Source organism: Sceloporus undulatus, chromosome 1 (assembly GCF_019175285.1).
Source record: "Sceloporus undulatus isolate JIND9_A2432 ecotype Alabama chromosome 1, SceUnd_v1.1, whole genome shotgun sequence".
NCBI classification, from domain to species: Eukaryota; Metazoa; Chordata; class Lepidosauria; order Squamata; family Phrynosomatidae; genus Sceloporus; species Sceloporus undulatus.
Window position 1 is genome coordinate 353,648,486 of NC_056522.1, and position 20,962 is coordinate 353,669,447.

Here is a 20,962-nt window from a genome sequence, read left to right on the forward strand (position 1 = left end):
ATCTCCATTTTGGTTATATTAAAATCTCTGCATCTGTGTTTTCCTTTTCTTCTCTAGGGCCTGTGCCTTTGCCTTGATTTCCAATTTGATACAGTTGTCAAGGACAGACCCACAATTCTTAGCAAACTTTTACTACTTCATTTTCTCAAACAAGACATTCCGGCTTTGAGCTGGGAATTCTTTGTGAACCGCTTTGAGACCCTCTCTCTTGAGGCACAACTTCATCTAGACTGCAACAAGGAGTTCCCCTTCCCAACAAGTAAGCATTTTGTGGCATGTTTTATGTATGGATACTGATAGTTCTGTGATATAAACCTAGATGATCTTGTCAATGAGAGGAAAAAATGCCCATATTTAGAATAAGAAGGTAAGTTCATTGATGGGGACTAACTCTACTCCAATAAAATCTGTTGTGCCCAGTCATCTTGTTGGTGATGGTAACCTTATAGCTTCACCATAGTGGGACCCAAAGTATGTATGCAAGGAAAGAGGTATGTCTGCTTCCCCAGATGTTATTAGACTCCAACTCCAGCAGCCCTAGTTAGCGTAAGCAATGTTGATGGAAAATGGGAGTTGTAAACCAACATCTAGATGTTTTTAATGGTTTTTATATGGTCTGTAAACCGCTTTGATCTATGGAAAAGCGATATACAAATAAAATTTATTATTATTATTATTATTATTATTATTATTAGATGTCGTACTTTATCTGTATTTAACTTATTGTTATAAAAAAGCCACAAAAATTAGATGAATGGGCAGACTGTTCTGCTTCAGATATAATGATTATAACATGTTAGCCAAGATTTGTATTAGCTAGCAAGCAAGGCTTGTATTGGCATGTACCTTCCTCATCCACCTTCGTCTATCCTGCTAAGTTATCATAGGTCTTTTTCACACTACACAACTATAGCCCTTCAATACCACTTTAACTGCAGTCCCTCCATCTTCTGGAGTCCTGGGATTTGTAGTTTGGCAAGGCACTACAGCTTTTTGGCAAAGAATTCTAAATATCTCACTAACTTCCAAATCTCAGGTTCCATAGGATGCAGCCATGGCAATTAAAATAATATCAAATTGCTATAATGCTGCAGTGTATAACAGTTTCTTAGAACCAGCACTTAGAATATTATTTAAGACTTTAAAAATAACTCATTCCCCAGTTACTATTCTCTTTTTTCTACAGAGCAACCCTCATAACCTTTGAACCCATTGCTAATGTGATGTTTCATTATTTTTAATTTTTAAAAAATGGTTTAAAATCTAAAATGATCCCCGACTCCCCAAAATGACCCCTTAATGTGATGTTTTAAAAATAATGAGTAAATGCAACCTGATGCTCTAAAACATAAGTGTGACTAGTTGTTATATGTTTTTGCAAAAACAAAAAACAAAATCCCACTTGGGTGAATTACATATGGAAATAGCAACGTGCTGTGGTGTGGAGTGCCTTTTGTGTGACATATATAGAGTATGATTTGGTTTGAAATATTCCCCCAAATAATGCCTGTTTTTTTTTTTAAACATCCTATTTGAAAAGCAATCACAGCTGTCCGGACAAATGTTGCCAACTTAAGCGATACAGCAATGTGGAAGATCAAGCGAGCTCGATTTGCTCGGAATCGACAGAAAAGTGTGCGTTCTCTGAGGGATAGCGTGAAGGGCCCAGTGGAGTCCAAGAGAGCACAATCTCTCCCCGAAACCTTAACAACCAAAATTCGTTGAGTATTTGATTTTTGTTTTTCATTTTCATTTACTGCAAAATTGCTTCAGTGTGGACATTTTATACAGCATGTGATCCTGACCAATAAAATAACGATAATAATTCTGTTAATTGCTTGCTCTACTAATAAATCTGCACACTCTGCCATGTGCTCCCAAAGGATTTATACCAACCTCTGGGACAGTGTGCTAGCTAAATATAAGGCACCATATGCTTCTGTTTACTGTTGCTATTTTAGAAATAGGACTTGCAACAAAACTGCACTGTGGAATGCTCCTATTTTGTGGGTGGAATCCTGCCCTCTTTCAGGATACTCCATTTCATTTCCTTTCATTTTTTTAAATTGTTATATTCATCCCACTGAAACAACATTCAGTTTCTATTGTGCATTCACAGTCTTCATTGGGCTGTTTTAGAGGTAACTGCCCCTGCCACTATATTCTTTTGTTGTTGTTGTTGTTGTATGCCCACTCTCACTGTCAAGAAGTTCCCTCTAATGTTGAATTGAAATCTACCCTCCTATAACTTCAAACCATTAGATCTGGTCCTATCCTCTGGAGCAGCAGAGAACAGGCCTATCCCTCCTCTCTGTGACAGACCTTGAGGTATTTAAGGAGGGCAATCATGTCGCCCCTCAGATTTCACCAAGCTGAACACAAGTCCTCCTCTCAGTCCTGCATGAAGATGCCAAGGATGTAATGTGGCAGTTTCTTGCATACAGAGTATAAGAACCTTGGGACTTGCCTTATACTAAATCAGATGCAATGTCCATCAAAGCCAATATTGTCAATTCTCTGCTAGTTGCATTCTGTGGGTTTCAGAATATCATCTGTATTCGTTGATGCTCTCCTATCCAAGTAACTTGCTTTTCTTCCAAAACCAGTCAAGATCTGATTTAGGATAGGCTGTGTAATGTTAACAGCACTTTCCCTGGTTTTTCCTTTCCCCCTTTTTTTAGCAGCAAGGTTGACTAGACATGAGCAGTCTGCTCCAACACTTGGTGGAACACCAGAACAAACACAAGGTAAATGTTATATTTGCACATTGGTTACAAAACTGGTTATAGGGCATGAAGGGGATGATTCTGCAGATATTTGGAGGAGACAAGATTTGATTTGGCATGCCCAGTGACACAAAGATTAGGAAAATTACATTTTGGATTGTCATTCCCAGAATATCCTCCAGGAACATGGCACTGAATTTATAGCAATAGCAAGTACATTTCTATACCACTTGTCAGTGCTCTTAAGCACTCCCTAAGTGGTTTACAATGTGTGAGCTAAATGCCCCCAACAATCTTGGTACTCATTTTAGTGACCTTGGAAGGATGCAAGCCTGAGTCGAGCTGGAGCATATGTAGGTCCTCCAGCATGATTCTACAATCAGCATCTGGCAGATGTTGGCTATAGAGTTGCACTAGAAGACCTGGAGATTCCTAGAGAGGTGTTCTCTTAGGTAAAAAGAATAGTGTTTATATATGCATTTCTTCCACGTTCATGGGGGTCCTTCACTCCTAACCCCAGTGAAAGTTGAGGGACCACTGTAATAGGTAGTAGTAGTGGTGGTGGTAGTTGTTCACAAACTGAAAATTCTTTAGTCTTTGCTTAAAATAGAGAAGATGCTCTAATGCTTAAAATCATTTTATAAATTCCTTTTTTATTTCCCCCCAAATTTGTGATGTCCTATTTTCATATTTGGAACATCATGCTACTTGATGCATGCACATGCTACTTGATGCATGTTCAATCATAGCATCACAGATTTATATAAATACATTACAGTTTAGCTGTTTGTATGATCAGTTTCTTTTCTAAAAGCCATTGTGGCAAGGTTAAAGTGTTGTGAGACTGGGGCATGGGAGACCCAAATTCTAAGCCCCATTAAGCCATAAAACTCATGGGATAAACTTGGGCCAGTCATTCTTTCTTAGACCGATCTACCTACCAAGGGTGCTGTCAAGATAAGTGGGAGGAAGAGCCACAGTGAACCAGATCGAGCTCATTAGAGACAAAATGGGATAGAAATCCCCTAACATGGACTTTTCCTTTCTGTTGTTGGAGGAATGAAGTACAGAGGAGGAGCCAGCATGGTGTAGTTGTTTGAACGTTGGAGTGTGATGCTTGCAACCATGGTTTGAATCTCCACTTGGCCATGGAAACCCACTGAGTAACCTTGGCAAGTCACACTGTCTCAGCCTGAGAGGAAGGCAAGGACAAACTTCTGAACAAATTCTGCCAAGGAAACTCCGTGATAGGCTTACCTTGGCGTTGCTATAAGTCAGAAATGACTTAAAGGCATACAACAACAACAATGTGTAGAGGAGTACTGAGAGGAAGATTCAGTATGTGCCAGGTTTTTAAGGAAATTATTGGTTGGATATATAAAGACAAATGAATTCAATAGAGATTTGGATTTTAAAACAGTTTGTCTTTGCCATTACATTTTCTGTAATGCTATGTTTTTTTTTCTTTTTTGGGGGGATCAAAGGCTTGTCATAATAATCAGTGTGTGTGTCAGAAACTAGAATTTATGATCCTGCTGCTTTTTCAGATAGCATAATCAACAAGCATCCCTGAAGGCTGCATTTTAATTAGGTAGCAAATGGTTTAATTAATGTCTCCGATGAACATAATACCATGACAGTCTTTGCTGACACTTAAGCTTTCATCTTCCCCTTGTCAGCCCCTGATCTTGTTTTTTTGAAGGTAAGAGTCATATTTTGATTCAGTGAAATGAGCATATATCTCAAAGAAAGAGAGAGGACACCGTGTGGTTATGAAAAATGCTTTGGATTCAAAGATATGTCAGCTTAAGGAAATTCATCAGAAGAAAGTTTCTCTTCCTGCAGCCAACTGTCCTTCCTAAGAAGTATTCTTGAAGGGTTGGAGGAAAAGCCAGTTTTTCAACTGTGTGTGATGGGGTGCTGAGAAGGTTGTTGAGAGAGGGGGAACTGTGTAGTCCAAATTCAGCTTGGATCCCAAGACAAGCTAATTTAGGGAAACTAATTCTTCTTATAGCAGCGGGAAATCCTATGCTTCCATATGGCTCAAGTGTGTATGTGTTGATTGTCTATAAGTTGATTCTGAATTATGGTGACCCTATGGTGATCCTATCACAGTGTTTTCTTGGCAAATTTCTCCAAAGGGGGTTTGCCATTGCCATCTGGTGAGGCTGAGATGGTGTGACTTGCCTAAGGTCACCTAGTGGGTTTTTATGGCCCAATGGAATTCAAACCCTGCTCTCCATGGTTCAAGAATGATCATGAAAGCTCTTGGAATGCTTTTAAAGGGGCACAGCTGGCACCAGGGGGGAAGTAGGCAGAAAAATTTCCTCCTGTGGACTTCTTTATCTCCACATTGGCTGGTGTCCAATAAATAAGATGGCAGGGCACATGATTCCACCAATATACTTAATACCATAATCTAGGGGTGTATCTACACTGTAGAAATAACACAGTTTGACACCATTATAGGTGGTATAGCTCTATCCCAAGGAATCCTGGCAATTGAATTTTACAGATGTGTAGTCCTTAGCCTTCTTTGCCAAAGAGTGCTGGTGCCTCACAAAATCCAGGATTCTGTAGGATGGAGCTTCAGCACTTAAAATGGTGTCAAACGGCACCACAGAGTAGATGCACCCCAGAGCAGTGGCATCAGTGGCACAGGAACAGAGGGTGAGGCTTCTTATATAGGCTCACCGCAAGTCTCTTAAGAAGAGGGCTTCTCTTGAGATCTCTGGGCTCCTGCAAGATCTTGTATCTTGCAGGAACCCCAAAACCCCAGGAAAATATTGTGATGACAAGGCCAGCACCCATTGCAAGATTAGGATTTTTTCCCCCTATGAGTATGCTGCTCTGAGTTGATGTGGAGTAGAGAAAGAATGGGCACAAACAACGGTCATATCAGCTGTAAACAGCCCCCCCCATAGCAAATGTTTGGTGACTGTCTGTTGTGAACAGTGCTAGTGCCCACTTTTTGCACTCACACTGATCAAAATATGGGATTTGGGGTGTCCTACATCATACCAATATGGGATAGAATTTCAGCCTCTAAGTAAGAGATTGTTGTTATTGTGCGCTTTCAAGTTGTTTCTGAATTCAGTGACCCTAAAGTGAATCTATTATGGATTTTCTTGGAAAGTTTCTTTAGAGGGGTTTGCCATTGCCATCCCCTGAGGCTGAGAGAGTGTGACTTACCCAGGGGCACACAGTGGGTTTTTATTCTTGAGTAGTCAATTGATCCTGGGTCTCCAGAGTCTTAGTGCAACACTCAAACCACTACACCACGATGGCTGTCCTAGGAAGGGAATTCCCTTGCAAAATGGGGTGTCTCGAAACTCTACTTTCTCTCAAAGTATGTAGGAACAGCCAGAGGATTTGATGGAGTAGCTCTGTTCCCTCAGCTACCGATCTGCTGCAGAGGTATACCTAGGCCCATTTGGGCTGCCATATATACCCAGAGAAGAAGGAGCAGCGGTCTCCTCTGTGTAAAAGACAGAGCTGCGCCTGTGAGAACACCAGCTGTTTTTGCACATCTGTGATGCCTGGTGTGCTAGGAGGTACAGATACCTTCTTCCACAATATCCACCCCCCCAATACACAAACAGGTGTAATCAGATGTTAAGCTTAGGTTTGTCATCAACAGAATTTTAGCCTTTATACTAGGATGCATGCATAGATCTTCATTTTGATCTAGAATATTTCAAAGGATTTTCAAGTTGTAAAAAGTTACATAACACTATTGAACAAAGACTTGCAAACAATTATATGAATGAGAGTATTTCAGAGAATGGCAGCAAAGATGGTGAGGGACATGGAGATTCAGTTCTGTAAAGACAGATTGGTGCATCTGGGTATGTTTAGCCATCAGAAGAGAAAATAAAGAGGTAATATGAGAACCGTTCTCAAATAAATGATGGAAATTCATAGGCGACAGAGTAGATTTGTTTTTGGTTGCTCCAAATGGTAGGACCTTAACGTATGGGTTCAAATTACAAGAAAAAGGATTTAGATTAAATTTTAAGAGAATGTTCCTGACATTTTGAGCTGTTGATTGTGGAATATATTATCTTAAAAAGTGACAAACCATTACAGTTTTTTCCACAGAAGTTGGATTTTCACTGGCTGGGTAGTAGTGGATTTATTTCACTAGTGGGGGCTGGATTAGATGATCTTTGAAGTCTGTTCCAATGACTTTGCAAGCAGCAATGAAACATGTCAGGCCTCTGTTTTACATGGCTTTTAACTATCACATTATAATTGCTTCCTTTTCCATTGTAATAGGGCAACCTTCTCCAGAGAATGATAACACCATAAAGGATCTTCTTCCAGAGGATGCTGGCATCGACCATCAGACTGTCCACCAACTCATTACAGTGCTGATGAAGTTTATGGCAAAGGATGAGAGTAGTGCAGAATCAGATATCAGCAGTGCTAAAGCTTTCAACACAGTCAAGCGCCATTTATACGTCTTACTGGGTTATGACCAACAGGAAGGGTGTTTCATGATTGCACCACAGAAAATGCGCATTTCAACATGCTTTAATGCTTTTATTGCAGGGATTGCTCAGGTAAGTTAGTTTTATGCTCTCATTTCTTTGGAGCAAGCTATGAAATATACATTCACATCTTTGCTGTCTAGCCTGCTACCTCAAAAAGACTTTATACCTACAGCTAAGAGGATTTAATGCTATAAAGAACTCTTCTGTTCAGAATAAATAGGTACTTAACTAGGTTTTTAAAAATTTTGTGATCTCTCATTTGGAGAATTCCCAGACAGGTAGCTGAGTTGCATCTGTTGCAGAAAAACCAAGAAAGAGTTTTGTGGCATTTAACAACTAAAAACAATTTATGTGGAATATGTTTTTGTAGACTGCATCCCACTTCAGCAGATACATCTAAAGGCTTATATGAAAGAATTTTTTTAAGCTCCAAGATTCTTCATTTAGTCCTTTCAATAATTTCAGTTTGACACTCAAGAACATGGATCTTTATATTAAGAGTGAGAATCTTTGACCCGCCAGATCTTTTGTATCTCAGTTCCAAAAGCCCCAGACAGCGTGACCAGCGACATGGGATTATAAGAGATATATGTTATATGAGGTATATGTTACAGTAGGCCCTCCACATTTGTGGCTTTGATTTTTGCAGATGTGATTATTCATTTATTGGGTTAATATATCGTCACTAGGAATCTCTAGTTTCTCCAATCCAACTCTGTGGTTAACATCAGCCAGAAGTCATGCTGGAGGACCTAGAGATTCCTAGAGAAAGTACTTCTCTAGGCATTTGTAGGCCCTCCAGCTCAGTTCTATGTTCAGGTCCTAGCAGATGTTGACCATAGAGTTGTACTGGAGAACCTAGGGATTCCTAGAGAGGAGTTCTCTCAGGGAAAAATGTGTTTTTGTTATTTGCGGGTTTTCCACTTTCATGGGGGTCCTGTGCTCCTAACTCCTGTGAATGTGGAGGGTTCACTGTATATATATCTTTTAATGAGGTCTGAATTGATGATACAGGATATTGAAAATCTGATACAAGATATCAATATTATGTATGATTGGTAGAGTTGGCATTTTGTGATTTTAATAAAAAGAATGATGATGATGATGATGATGATGATGATGATGATGATGATGATGTAGATGTAGATGTAATTGTAGCTGAAAAAGCGGAATGACAGAGAATTAATCCAGACTATCCCTCCCAATTTGGGACAGTTGCAGAGTATCCAATGCAAAGATCCAAAAATGTGGGCAATTGTAGCTTTTGCAGTAACCTCCTGATTGTCTGCTTCTGGAATTCTGCAAGATCTGCACGGACTGCCAAAAATAATAATAAGAAAAAATAGAAGTGGTTGGAAGTCTACTTCTGATTTTTAAAAACTGTTTGCTGTCTTTGATTGGAAACAACACCGAGAGCCCTTGCAACTTATTTAAAAATTGAAATGCCATTTCTTGAAGCTTTCAATGCCATATTTTGTCTGCCCTTCATCTCAATAATAATAATAGCATCATTCTCACACCATTTCCTCCATCCTGGGAGTTAAGGAAACATGTAAAAATTAAGACAGAAACAGATAAAGCTTCACAAAAAACATAAAAATATAATTAAACTGTCAATAGAGTTAAAAGCCATTTAACTTTGATCTTTTGGAAAAGTGGTATATAAATAAAATTTATTATTATTATTATTATTATTATTATTATTATTATTATTATTATTATTATTATATCCATTTTTTAAAAAAGCATATCTAGTAAAACTTTAAAAGAAATGGATGGGGAAATTTCAGGTTGGCAATGGCTGGAAGAGGAAAAATGCATATGGACCAGCTGGAAATTAAGAATCACAGAATCATAGAATTGTAAAGCTGGAAGAGTCAAAACAGCCAGAGTGAGAAGGCTAAGGCAGTAACAGAGAGCTGACGATAGACCAGAAGCAGATGCTAAGTCAAAGACAGACACAATCACAATCTAAGCAGCTAGGAAAGAGAACAACAGTTTACCTTTTCACAATCAAGCCAAATTGCTTGGCTTGATAAGAAGTACTTTATAGGGCATGGTGTGTCTTGATTAAGGGACCCTAGGAATGGCAGCATAGAAGGCACCATGTTTACAAGGCTCGGGCTGTATTTGAACTGCAGAAATAATGCAGTTTGACACCACTTTAGCTGTCATGGTTTCAGTCTTTGGAATTCTGGGATTTGTTGTTGAGATATTTAGCCTTCTCTGCCAGAGAAGGTGCCACAACAAAGTACAAATCCCAGGATCCAGTTAGTTTGGATGAAACTGAATTATTTCTGCAGTGTAGATGCAGCCTTAGTTTGCATGGCCTCCTGAGGATGAGAACGCTGAAGATGCACTGGAGGAAAGATCTGGAGGCCTGGGTTAAGAGGTTTGGATTTGGGCAGCCCTACACCTGATACTTTACAGGCCCTTCTTGTCTTTACCAACATGAGAGAGAGGTTCTCATTTTCAGATCCAAGTTACCTCTGGCTCAAAAGGAGCATCTCTTTTTTTGTCTTGCTAATGGATCTTAATTTTTTTTTAATTTCCTGGAGTACCTATATGGGCAGAAGTAGGAGAGAGGCCTGCCTGCATGAATGTCCCTCCAATACCACCTGAACTGAGAACAGCCATATCTTGACAAAATGCTGGATTGTAATTAACACAGTCATAATTTTTTTTCTTCTGTATGATTTTTTTATACACCTTTGCCTGATGAAGCCAATGGAGTTTCAAAAGTTTGCTACATATATTTTGTGCATTTTGGTTAGTCGGATAAAGGTATCACTATTTTGTGGATTTTGGTTGTTAAATAATAATAAAAAATAATATTTTTATTTATGTTGCCCCGCCTCTCCCTACGGATCGAGGCGGGGTTACAACCCAGTAAAAACATACAGTACAGTCAATAAAATACAACAGTTCCAATAAATACATCATATCAGCAATAGTGGTATCACTTAGAGATAGCTTATCGTTATACAGCAGTTTTTACAGAGAATCATCCTCGAGGATTAATGGGTGAATATCCTAAACAAGTTCAGATGTATAGGCCCGCTACATAGCCAACATGTCTACCCTGGATATGTTTTCTACTTTATGAACCTAACACGTATCATTTGAATGCTAGTCCACCAGAGGGAGGTGTTGAACAAGTTTATTTGGAAGAGAATATGTCTGTGAACTGCCTGGATAGTGTTTGGGGTTTTAAGTAGTAAAAAAGAGTTAACCTCCAATCCTGATCTCACCTGTTCCCTTGTGGCCTGGTTATGGGTTTCACATGGGCATCTTGCTGGCCACTGTGGAAAATAAGATGCAGGATATTCTGATCTAGCAGGACTCTTCTTATGTTAGTAGCTATCATCATTTGACCTGTAAGGAATCTTTAAAAATGCAAACCAGTGCAAAGAAGATTGTGGAAGACTTTGGCCAAATTATACTACAGTCCACAATCTTGGTATATGTCTTCCGATGGACTCCCTCTCTTCTGTTAGTAGGTCCTGACAGGCCTAACTGGGAATGTGCAGATAATTCCCCACAATGTTCCAGTGTGAAATTAGGCCATGGACATTGCGGGAATTTGATAGGCAGCTAGATTCAGACATCTATCATGTGACAGGAGAAATATCCTGAGAGCAAACCAAGACAGATAACATGCAGAGCCCCACCATTGTCTGTCAAATGCCTAAGAACAAGGGTATTGGTGCTCACCTTCATGTGCTGTTGCTCTTTTCCTACCTATGCCTTTGCTTTCATTATTTAGTCACAGGACTCTGGATGCTTCAGCAAGCAAGCATCCATTGTGAGAAGCAATAAAAGTCAGGTGTGAGAGTGGTTTTTAGGTCTCCATTTTGCATTTCTAGTGTAAATATATGAAAGGGTAGTGTTCTCTCTCTCTCTGCCACTTATCTTTCCCCATAGCATATATTTTCCGTATATACTACATCAAGATTTCAGCTGTATTTATGAGGAATGCTACTTATTTGGACTGCAAACATTCCTTTATTTTGGATCTCTCTCTCTCTCTCTCTCTCTCTTTTTTTTTGCAGCCATTCTGATTGATGGGGAGGGTGTTTGGGAATTGTAGTCCAAAAAAGTAGATTTTCTACTCTCTGCTGGTATGTCTTTTCTGTCAGTCGCTGGGGGGGGGGGAGCGCAGCATGTGAATACAGATATGCAAGCATAGGATTCCCCTCACAGGAACATGAGGATTCACCAGGGCTCCCATCCTTATGCTGGGATTCCTACTCATGTTAATCTGTCCTTGCACAAGCCCCCTTTAGAATGGTGCCAAATGCAGAGTGGTGGTAGGTTGTGGGTGGCATGCATATTGACAGCCACCGGTTGGGGCCAACCTATATATTTCCCTTACACCCTTCATGCATTTGGTATCCAGGGTACCAACCACCTGAATGAATAGGACTAGAGTAAAAAGTAATAGTTTGAATGCAAGCTCTCATGGTATGTTGTTCACACTGAAAGCTCATTTTCAGTTGTTCTTGTCCTTCCCCTTGCTTCTTGAACTTCTATGCAGCTTTGGATAGAACACTCTTAAAACTTTAATCCTGTAAAGTGACACACACATAGATGGTCTTTTATAATAAAAAATGCTACTTTGTGGACATGTTCGGCATTTGCAAGCACACAGTTTTGGTCCAGTAAAAGATATTGCTGATAATGGTAATCTCTGATTCATTTCCTTGCAAGATGAGCAATAAGCTCCTTGCAAGTTAAGCAATAGGATTTTTTTTTTTTGCCCAGGGGAAACTTTGAAGTGACAGGTATCAAAGTGACAATGTCATGGAAAATGACTTCTTGATCTGACACCATGCAAATGGCTATTTAAAAAATGGCAGTTCAACTCTCTGGATATTTTTCAGAGGATTATGGCAATCCAGTCTTTATACTGACTCTGAGCTAGACAGGTTCAAGATGGTCCCTACAGATTAATCAATGTGCAACATTCTGAGTATGTGTGCCTTCTCATAAAATCATAGAGTTTGAGGAGACCACAAGGGCCATCCAGTCCAACCACCTGCCATGTAGGAAGACACCATGAAAGCACTCCTGACAGATGGCTAGCCAGACTTTGTTTAAAAAGCTTCAAAGAAGGAGGCTCCACCACTCTCTGAGGCAGTGTATTCCACTGTCAAACAGCCCTTACTGTCAGGAAGTTCCTCCTAGTGATTAAGGGGAATCTCTTTTCCTGTAGCTTGAATCCATTGCTGTGTTCTAGTCTCTGGAGCAGCAAAAAACAAGCTTGCTCCATCCTCAATATGACATCCCTTCAAATAAGTTTGACTGTGTTCAGTTGAGCTGACATTTTGAAAACTGTGTATAAGATTACTTGAAAGTTGATTAACTTATCAATTTAACTTGATTGATTTTAAATAAATCAGTTTTTCTAATGCCAGTGTTAAATTAATTTTTGAGAATTGGGTACATTGTTCTAAATATTTCTAAATCCATTGTTTGTTTTAGGTGATGGACTACAATATTAACCTGGGGAAACACCTCCTCCCTTTAGTGGTTCAGGTGCTGAAGTACTGCACATGTCCTCAGCTCAGACATTACTTCCAGCAGCCTCCCCGCTGTTCTCTCTGGTCCCTTAAGCCTCATATTCGGCAAATGTGGCTGAAGGCATTACTTGTCATTCTGTATAAGGTAAGCACTCCTGCGTAGCTGTACAGATCTGCTCCAAAGCCACTGGCATTGGTGTTGGACAGTATGGTGATTTTAAAAAGGAACACTCAACAGTATGGGTAACGCATGGGTCTCTGTTTCACATATCTAGTTCAGAACAAGAGCCCTTTCATACTACACAATTATAGTATTAACTTTCCAAAGTAACATTGTAGCTCCATCCTATGCAATCCTGGGATTTGTAGTTTAGGCAGAGGTACTGAGAAATTTCTGCCAGAGAGCTTTAGTGCCTCCCCAAACTGGCAATCCCAGGCTTTCAGAGGATGCAGCATTAGCAGTTACAGTGGAATCATAGGCTGCTGCCACACTTACCCTGCCCCAGGCATGTTGGAGGAATGAAAGGACTTTGGAATCTGTGAATCCAAAGCTTCACACATTTTACCCATGCCACACTCTCAGAACACAACCTTTTTTGTCTTCTATTGGAGTTCTGCTGATAAAGGAGCAATGACAATGTCATGCAGGGAGGGCCTTGTTTTCTGCCTACAGAACACCACCTTTCCATAGGCAAGGAAGTAATTTCACAAACTCTTAAGGCCTCTGGAACACCCCCCACTCCCAGGAACTCCATGATTGTGCCCATATTTGACTAAATAAATACATTCACAACAGAACTTCAATATAGGTGCTTGCTTTTGTGAGGGAAATGATGGTATTATACTTTTTATTTTGAAAAGAAAAGGCTAGTTTAAAAGTTTTGATGCTGGTTCTCGGTTCATACAGCTTTCCAAAACCCAGAAATATGGTCCTATTACATTAGGAATTATTGATTAGAATTGTCCCTCCCAGTGGCATAAGGGTTTTGCATGAAGAAATTATTATTTTGTAGGCCACCCTTTGAAAATAAACTAGAATGATATGGATCAGTTATCCCAACTTGTTATCTGCAGGCTGTTTATGGCCCATGAGAATACTGGAGGTGATTTATGGGTGACCTATCTGAATTAAGGAGACCTGACAGAGGCCTTTGTGACCTCTCTTTTGGAGTGGATTTTATGTCTTCTTTGTTTTTGCTATTTATGTTAAAAATGTTTAAAACCATTTTTAAATGTGATAATCTGCTAAAACTTGTGACAGCATGGTTGTTATTAATTGCTGGCAAGTCAACTTCAACTTATGGCAACTCCATGAATAAGAGACCTCTAAGTCACCGTAGGCTCAATAGTTCTGTTCAAGTCTTGCAGATTCAGGGCTCTGGCTTCCTTGATTGAGTCTATCCATCTTGAATGTGATCTTCCTCTTTTTTTTTTACTGCCTCCCACTTTGCAAGCATTATAATCCTTTCCGATGACACTGTAGTGGCCTGCGTACAGGAAAAGTTTGGGAACTGTTACTGTGAATCAAATGATATTATTAAAAAGACACACTGTGGTTAGGTTAGTAGCAATATTGTTGTCTTAAACTGATTTTTTTTTCCTTTTTGTGTGGAACAAGTATCCTTACAGAGATTGTGAAATCAGCAAAATCATGTTGCATCTCATCTATATAACAGTCAACACTCTAAATGCACAGTATCACAGCTGCAAGCCTCACGCCTCAGCAGGCCCTTTGTACAGTGACAACAGCAACATAAGCAGATACAGCGAGAAAGAGAAAGGTATTACATAACAATAGACATGAATGTGAACATGCATAGTCTCTTGATGTCATTGTGGAGGAGAGATGTTTTTCTTCTTTTTGAATGTTTGGTTTACAACAGGGAGGCCACTGGACACATAGCGCCATGGAGCCCAAGCCTTGACCATTCCTACCAAATTATATTTGCTCATGGTTTCATTCCAAAGGAAAACAATTGGGGGGGGGGGGGATTCCATAAACATTATTGCTGAGGAATTCTGATTTGTATAAATATTCTCAGGGTAGCCTATATAACAAACAACAAAAAGCCAATGTCAGGCTTTATTTGGTTTTCTTTTTTTAAAAAAACCCCACAACTTCAAGACACCACACAAGCAACAATATTTTCTTAAAATTGTCTTTAAAATATCATCTTAAAACACAAATAAACATATATAATGGAGTTTAAAGCAGTTTAGAAGGCAGCCAATCAAGAATTACAGTATACAACCATTTAGAGCCTTGTTCTCAGCAGCCAGCCAGTTGTCCAAATCCTGCTTCAATAAAAAGATCCTTCTTATTCAGGTGAATAGGACAAGGCCTCTTGGAGACAGTCTTCTGTAGAGCTGCCCAAAATTATTTTGTTCCCTAGAGATAATGCCCCTGCTCTTATGCCAGTTGCACCTATGTAATCTACCCAATAGTGGTGTGCAGAGCAGGTGATGTGGTGCACAGTTCCCTCCAATGACACCTTGCTGCCATCTCTTAGTATCTGCCACCTGGGGCAGGTTGTTCTGCCTAATGGTAGGTTGGCCATGGTCTTCTGTGAATATAGTTATGCATGCAGCAGTTACCAGGACTAGATATATTATATTCAAAACGAATTTGTTCCCCTCTCTCCTTCATTTTTAAAGCAACATGTTAACATTACTCATTTCTTATTAACTGAAGAGTAATGCTTTATCTTGTAGGTTATTTTATATATATATAAAAAAACACTTACAAATACTAAAATGCCTTCCCAAATCCTACAAAACACTCCCCCAAACAATATTTTATGAATAATGGGTATGCTATTTGTGCATTAAAAAAGAAATTCTGTCACTAGTCATTGCATTATGCTTTAAAAATAATCCTGTGACTTCCTTATTATTTTCAAACTATTATTTTCAAACAAGTAATTTCATTATTTGTAATGTGTTTCTCCAAGTTCTCTACAGCTGTCATAATAAAGATGTGGAGATAGGGGATAGGTAGAGCCTCATGTTTCAATCTCACTTTGCTTTATACAGATCCATTGAAATGCCTGAAAGTGTGTGAATAATCATATAAACAGAATCAGTTTTTGTTTTAAAAAAGTATGTTGTCTAGGAATTTTATGTGTTTTGTTTCTTTTTGAATGTCTTTTTCACACTGGGAAAAGGCTTTATGAAGATGTGAGAGAAAGAATGGAAGGAAGAGATCTTAGCATTTCGGAAAATCACAGTGAATTAAATTACTGGTTCACAATTTATTTTGCAAACTGCAGCATAATCATTGAGAGAAGCCGACTGTTACTGAGCAGTCATACAACTATGGTATATAAGTAAAATTAACTCAGTCCTTAGTTTATTTTCTTTCTGAAAAGTTTTAGAAAGTAGAGAATTTCTTTTTACCCAATATTAGACTTGATACCGGCAGCTGATCAAGTGTCACTTTTAGTAAAATCTAAAGAAGACTTGCCTGAAAGGCTATCCTGGGAGGAAAATAGGAAAAAAAGAATAAAAATAGATAGACGTATTTCGTTTTTAGAAGCCTCAGATGTCATTTTCCCACATCACTACCTTTTCTGCTTTGCTGCACACTTGCTTTGCAATTGCTGGTTTAAAAAAGTGAAGAAGAAAAGTATTGATATTGCCAGCTGATTTTATTTATAGCAAACTCTTTTGGAATCAGGTTTTATATAATATAATAAATTGGTCAGTGGAACCACAGTATCATTTGCTGTAGATTTTCAGCAGTCTAGTAAAAAGCCTCTGAGAAACCAATTAGTAAAAATTACTTTTTTGAACTAAGTTTTGGCTAGAGCTCATGGGAATTGCAGTCAAACAACAGATCTCCCAACAATGCTTTAACTCACATATTTGAACTACTGCATGGGATTTCTCTTTTCAATACTACTCAAGAAGCTCTGTATCTTTTCCTCCAAGTATTAATTCTCAGCTCACCAAAAGTATCATTTGCATATTCTTTACCAAACAGGAGGTATGTTGTGTGTTTATATAATACTGCTGGGATACAGCTCTCATATAGTCTGTTTGAAACTATTCAACCTTTTCAAAAATTGAGAATCAGTATATAGATCTGGTGACAATATTTGCTAACAAGCTGCTTCTTGCGTGATACATTTCATTTTGCATCAGAATAATACTGATTTTTCCCTTTCAAGCAGAGGAAGACAGCGTCTTTGATGAATCTGACATTCATGAAACACCCACTGGGACAGGCAATAAAGAATCTCAGACTTTCTTTGCAAGGCTGAAAAGAATTGGAGGCAGCAAAGTGGTGAAATACCAGCCTGTTGAAATGAATGCTCAGAAAAGTATGATATCTTTTTAAATTTAGATACGTTTTGATGTCTTTTGAATGTCTTTTGTGTTGGGTATTTTCCTTTTCTCACTTTACCCATTTTGAAACATTTAACTTAGGAGACATGTAAATCAGTCATTACATTGTCTATAACATACACACTATTGAAAAGGAATGTGATTATGATGATGTATCATGCAACTCTGAACATATTTGCCTTTATCTAGGACTCTAGGGTTTCCACCCTTTATATGAGGACTCTACCCATTATCCCCCTGCCATGGTCACCAAATGTGGGGTTTTCCAACCTTTATCCCACCAACTGTGAGGTTTACACATGGAGCCTTATTTCATTACAACAGTATGACAGCATACCAAAGAAACAGCACCAGCAGCAAACCTGCTGTACTGCATGATGCTGTATGTCTCTTTCGGTATTCACAGATTCTGTTTCCAAGGATTCAACCAACCACAGTTCAAAAATATCCACACAAAAAAATGCCCAGTGCAAACCTTAATTTTGAGCAATGAGTAAACATGGTGAAATGTATGTCACAGAGCTAGAGATTGTCTTTCTGTTCAGTGCAGGAAATCCAGAGTTAGAGTATCTCTAATATTGGGTTGTTCAATATGTAGAGAGAAGTAGCACCTTTCAGACTAACTGAAAGAAAGAAATTGGCAGCATGAACTTTCCTAAACTTCAGTATACTTACTCAGATGCATTTAGTGGAGTGGAAACCAGGGGCAGACATATATATGCCATTGGTATGTGAGAATGACAATTCAAATTCAAAATCCTTTGTGTGTGGAAATGAAGTAGCAAGTCCAGTTTTAATGTTGAACAGAGACATTGAGAACTGGCCAATGTGTTTGGAAATTAAGAGGCAAGACTAGTTTTTCTTTGGAAACTAGCCTGTAGGTGGGGAGAATAGATGAATATAGGACACCCCCCTGAGGATGGGGTCAGATAGGGGCAGTACAGATGGACGGCTCCATGGTGCCCATCTTTGCCCCGCATCTGTGCTGCAGCACAGATGCGCTGTCTGAAAGCAGCCGCTCAACATGTTTACTCATTGCACAAAATTTTGTAATTGTGCTGGCCAAATGGCTGTAATAAAGTTATTATTATTATAAAATTAAGGTTTGCACTGGGAATGTTTTTGTGTGAATATTTTTGAACTGTGGTTGGTTGAATCCTTGAATACAGAATCTGTGAATACCGAAAGAGACATGAAGCATCATGCAGTACAGCAGGCTTGCTGCTGGTGCTGTTTCTTTGGTATGCTGTCATACTGTTGTAGTGCGAAAAAGGAGCCGCCTAGAGCAGCTCCTTTTTTGCACCATCATAAGGGCTGCGATGAAGCCCTATGACGACTCTTCTGCACAGAGCCGTTTGTGCACTCAGGTGCCCTTATGTCATGAGGCTGTGCCCATGTGGGTGAGGCCACAGCCTTGTGACATAATGGCGCCGATAGTATAGAGTCATAGAATCATAGAGTTGGAAGAGACCACAAGGGCCATCCAGTCCAACCCCCTACCATGCAGGAAATCCAAATCAAAACATCCCTGACAAATGGCCATCCAGCCTCTGCTTAAAGACCTCCAAGGAAGGAGACTCCACTACACTCCAAGGGAGCTTGTTACACTGTCGAACAGCTCTTACTGTCAAGAAGTTCCTCCTAATGTTGAGGTGCAATCTATTTTCCTGGAGCTTGCATCCATTGTTCCGGGTCCTGTTCTCTGGAGCAGCAGAAAACAAGCTTGCTCCCTCCTCAGTATGACATCCCTTCCAATATTTAAACAGGGCTATCATATCACCTCTTAACCTTCTTTTCTCCAGGATAAACATCCCCAGCTCCCTAAGTCTTCCCTCATAGGGCATGGTTTCCAGACCCTTCACCATTTTAGTCACCCTCCTTTGGACACGTTCCAGTTTCTCAACATCCTTTTTAAATTGCGGTGCCCAGAACTGGACACAATATTCCAGGTGGGGCCTGACCAAAGCAGAATACAGTGGCACTATTTCTTCTCTTGATCTAGACACTATACTTGTATTGATGTAGCCTAAAATTGCATTGGCCTTTTTAGCTGCCACATCGCACTGTTGCCTCATGTTCAACTTGTGGTCCACTTGGACTCCCAGATCCCTTTCACATGTAGTTTCATTCAGCCAGGTGTCCCCCATCCTATATCTGTGCATTTCATTTTTCTGCCCTAAGTGCAGTACCTTACATTTCTCCATGTTGAATTTCATTTTGTTAGCTTTGGCCCAGCTTTCAAGTCTATTCAGGTCATTTTGAATTTTGATCCTGTCCTCTGGAGTATTAGGGTTCGGATGCTGCCCGTATCAAGCCCAACTATTGGCGCAAACGGCCTGTCTGTACCGGGCCATAATGCTGAAATGTGTGTAGTGTGCCATTGCTTGAAACAACAAGAGAGAGCCATTAAGCAATTGGTTCCATTTTCGGATTGCTCTTAATGTTTGGAAATTTCTCTTAAATGTTTAGTGGAACCTTAGATATTTCTCCCAATACTCTGTTAGTGTGAACTGTCCCATAACGTAAAACCAGTAGGTTCAGAGTGGGTTTGCCTTTGCCATCCTCTAAGGATGAGAGTGTATGACTTGTCCAAACTCATCCAGAAGGTTTCCATGGCTGAGTGGGGATTTGAACCCTAGTTTCCAGAGTTATAGTCCAGTGCACAAACTTCTAATCCACATTGGCAAAAATTCTATCTGGCCCCCAAGAGTGACCAGCCAAAGTCTGTACTAACTTCCAAGGTGGGTGAATGGGCCAAGAAGAATTGAAATGGGACACAGCAGATGAATTTCTCTCATTCCATCCCAGCTCTCACCTCATGCCTCAAAATGAAATGTTGATAGTACTGTCAATCTCTCTCTCCTTCTAGTAGGGCAAATGATGCCTCCTTCCTCGAGTGTTCACAGTTCTAGGTGACACAAGGCAGGGGGCCGTATTCTGCTGCTATTCCATTTGAGAAAAGTTATGATGGAGAAGGGTGGGAGTAGGTACTGTCTTGCTTCTTATTATTTAGAAGAAAAGCCACAGTGGGCAGGCAAATCTGGCAGCACTTTTGAGACTAACTAATGTGTTCCAGCATAAACTTTAGCAGACTCCAGTCCTCTTCATCAGATACTAAATCCCTCTTCACCTTCTTTCTCATGATGAAACAGATTAACAGAACTGTCTCCTTGAAAACAATTTGTTGTTATTGCTGTTATAATTGTACAGTGGACCCTTGTTATACGCTGGGGTTTGGTTCCAAGATCTACCGTGTATAACAAAATCCGTGTATGCTCAAGTCCCATTAAATATAATGACATAGCAAAATGGTGTCCCTTATAAAAATGGAAAATCAAGGTAAATTTATACTTTTTTAGAACATTCTCAAACCGTGTATGCTTAAATCCGTGTATAAAAAATCCGTGTATAAGAAGGGCCGACTGTATTTCATTTATTTATATCCCACATTTTCCCTAGCTGTTAGTCTCAAGGTACCGATTAAAATAGATGCAGATAAAAGCTCACTGCATCGAAAAAGTACAAAAAATTAAAATACAGTACAATTAATTAATAGAATTAAAAGAACAGAATTAATAGAGTTAAAAGTATAGAATTAAAATGTCCCTTAAAAAACAAGAAATAAAAACAGTACAATAAATTGTTAAACTTTTTCTGCATAAGTAGTCAGTTCCCAAAGGCCTGTTAAAAGAAAAAAAGAAGTGAGACAATGCCTGAATACATAGAGATTTTTCTAGCTAGATTGAAGTGAAGAGCACACAGCTGACTGAGTAACTGATTTACTTACCTACCCTCCTTGCTTTTCTCCTTTATATAGTGTCTGAATCGGGTTATCAGAATTTCTTCCTCCATCTGTTTTGTATTTCAACTC

The 20,962-nt window shown here is 39.3% G+C and overlaps 1 protein-coding gene across 8 annotated transcripts in view; it reads left to right on the forward strand.

Moving 5' to 3' along the window:
* UNC79 (unc-79 homolog, NALCN channel complex subunit) overlaps positions 1–20,962 on the forward strand; it is a 147,980-nt gene that overhangs the window by 70,773 nt on the left and 56,245 nt on the right. For 6 of the 8 annotated variants that reach the window (XM_042445517.1, XM_042445520.1, XM_042445521.1 and 3 more), the window contains 7 exons: positions 58–259; positions 1,541–1,720; positions 2,682–2,747; positions 7,005–7,291; positions 12,707–12,889; positions 14,363–14,525; positions 16,914–17,066. In XM_042445517.1, coding sequence (XP_042301451.1) covers positions 58–259; positions 1,541–1,720; positions 2,682–2,747; positions 7,005–7,291; positions 12,707–12,889; positions 14,363–14,525; positions 16,914–17,066 — 1,234 coding nt within the window. The remainder of the gene's footprint in view (positions 1–57; positions 260–1,540; positions 1,721–2,681; positions 2,748–7,004; positions 7,292–12,706; positions 12,890–14,362; positions 14,526–16,913; positions 17,067–20,962) is intronic. The other 2 variants (XM_042445518.1, XM_042445519.1) reach the window with 2 other exon arrangements.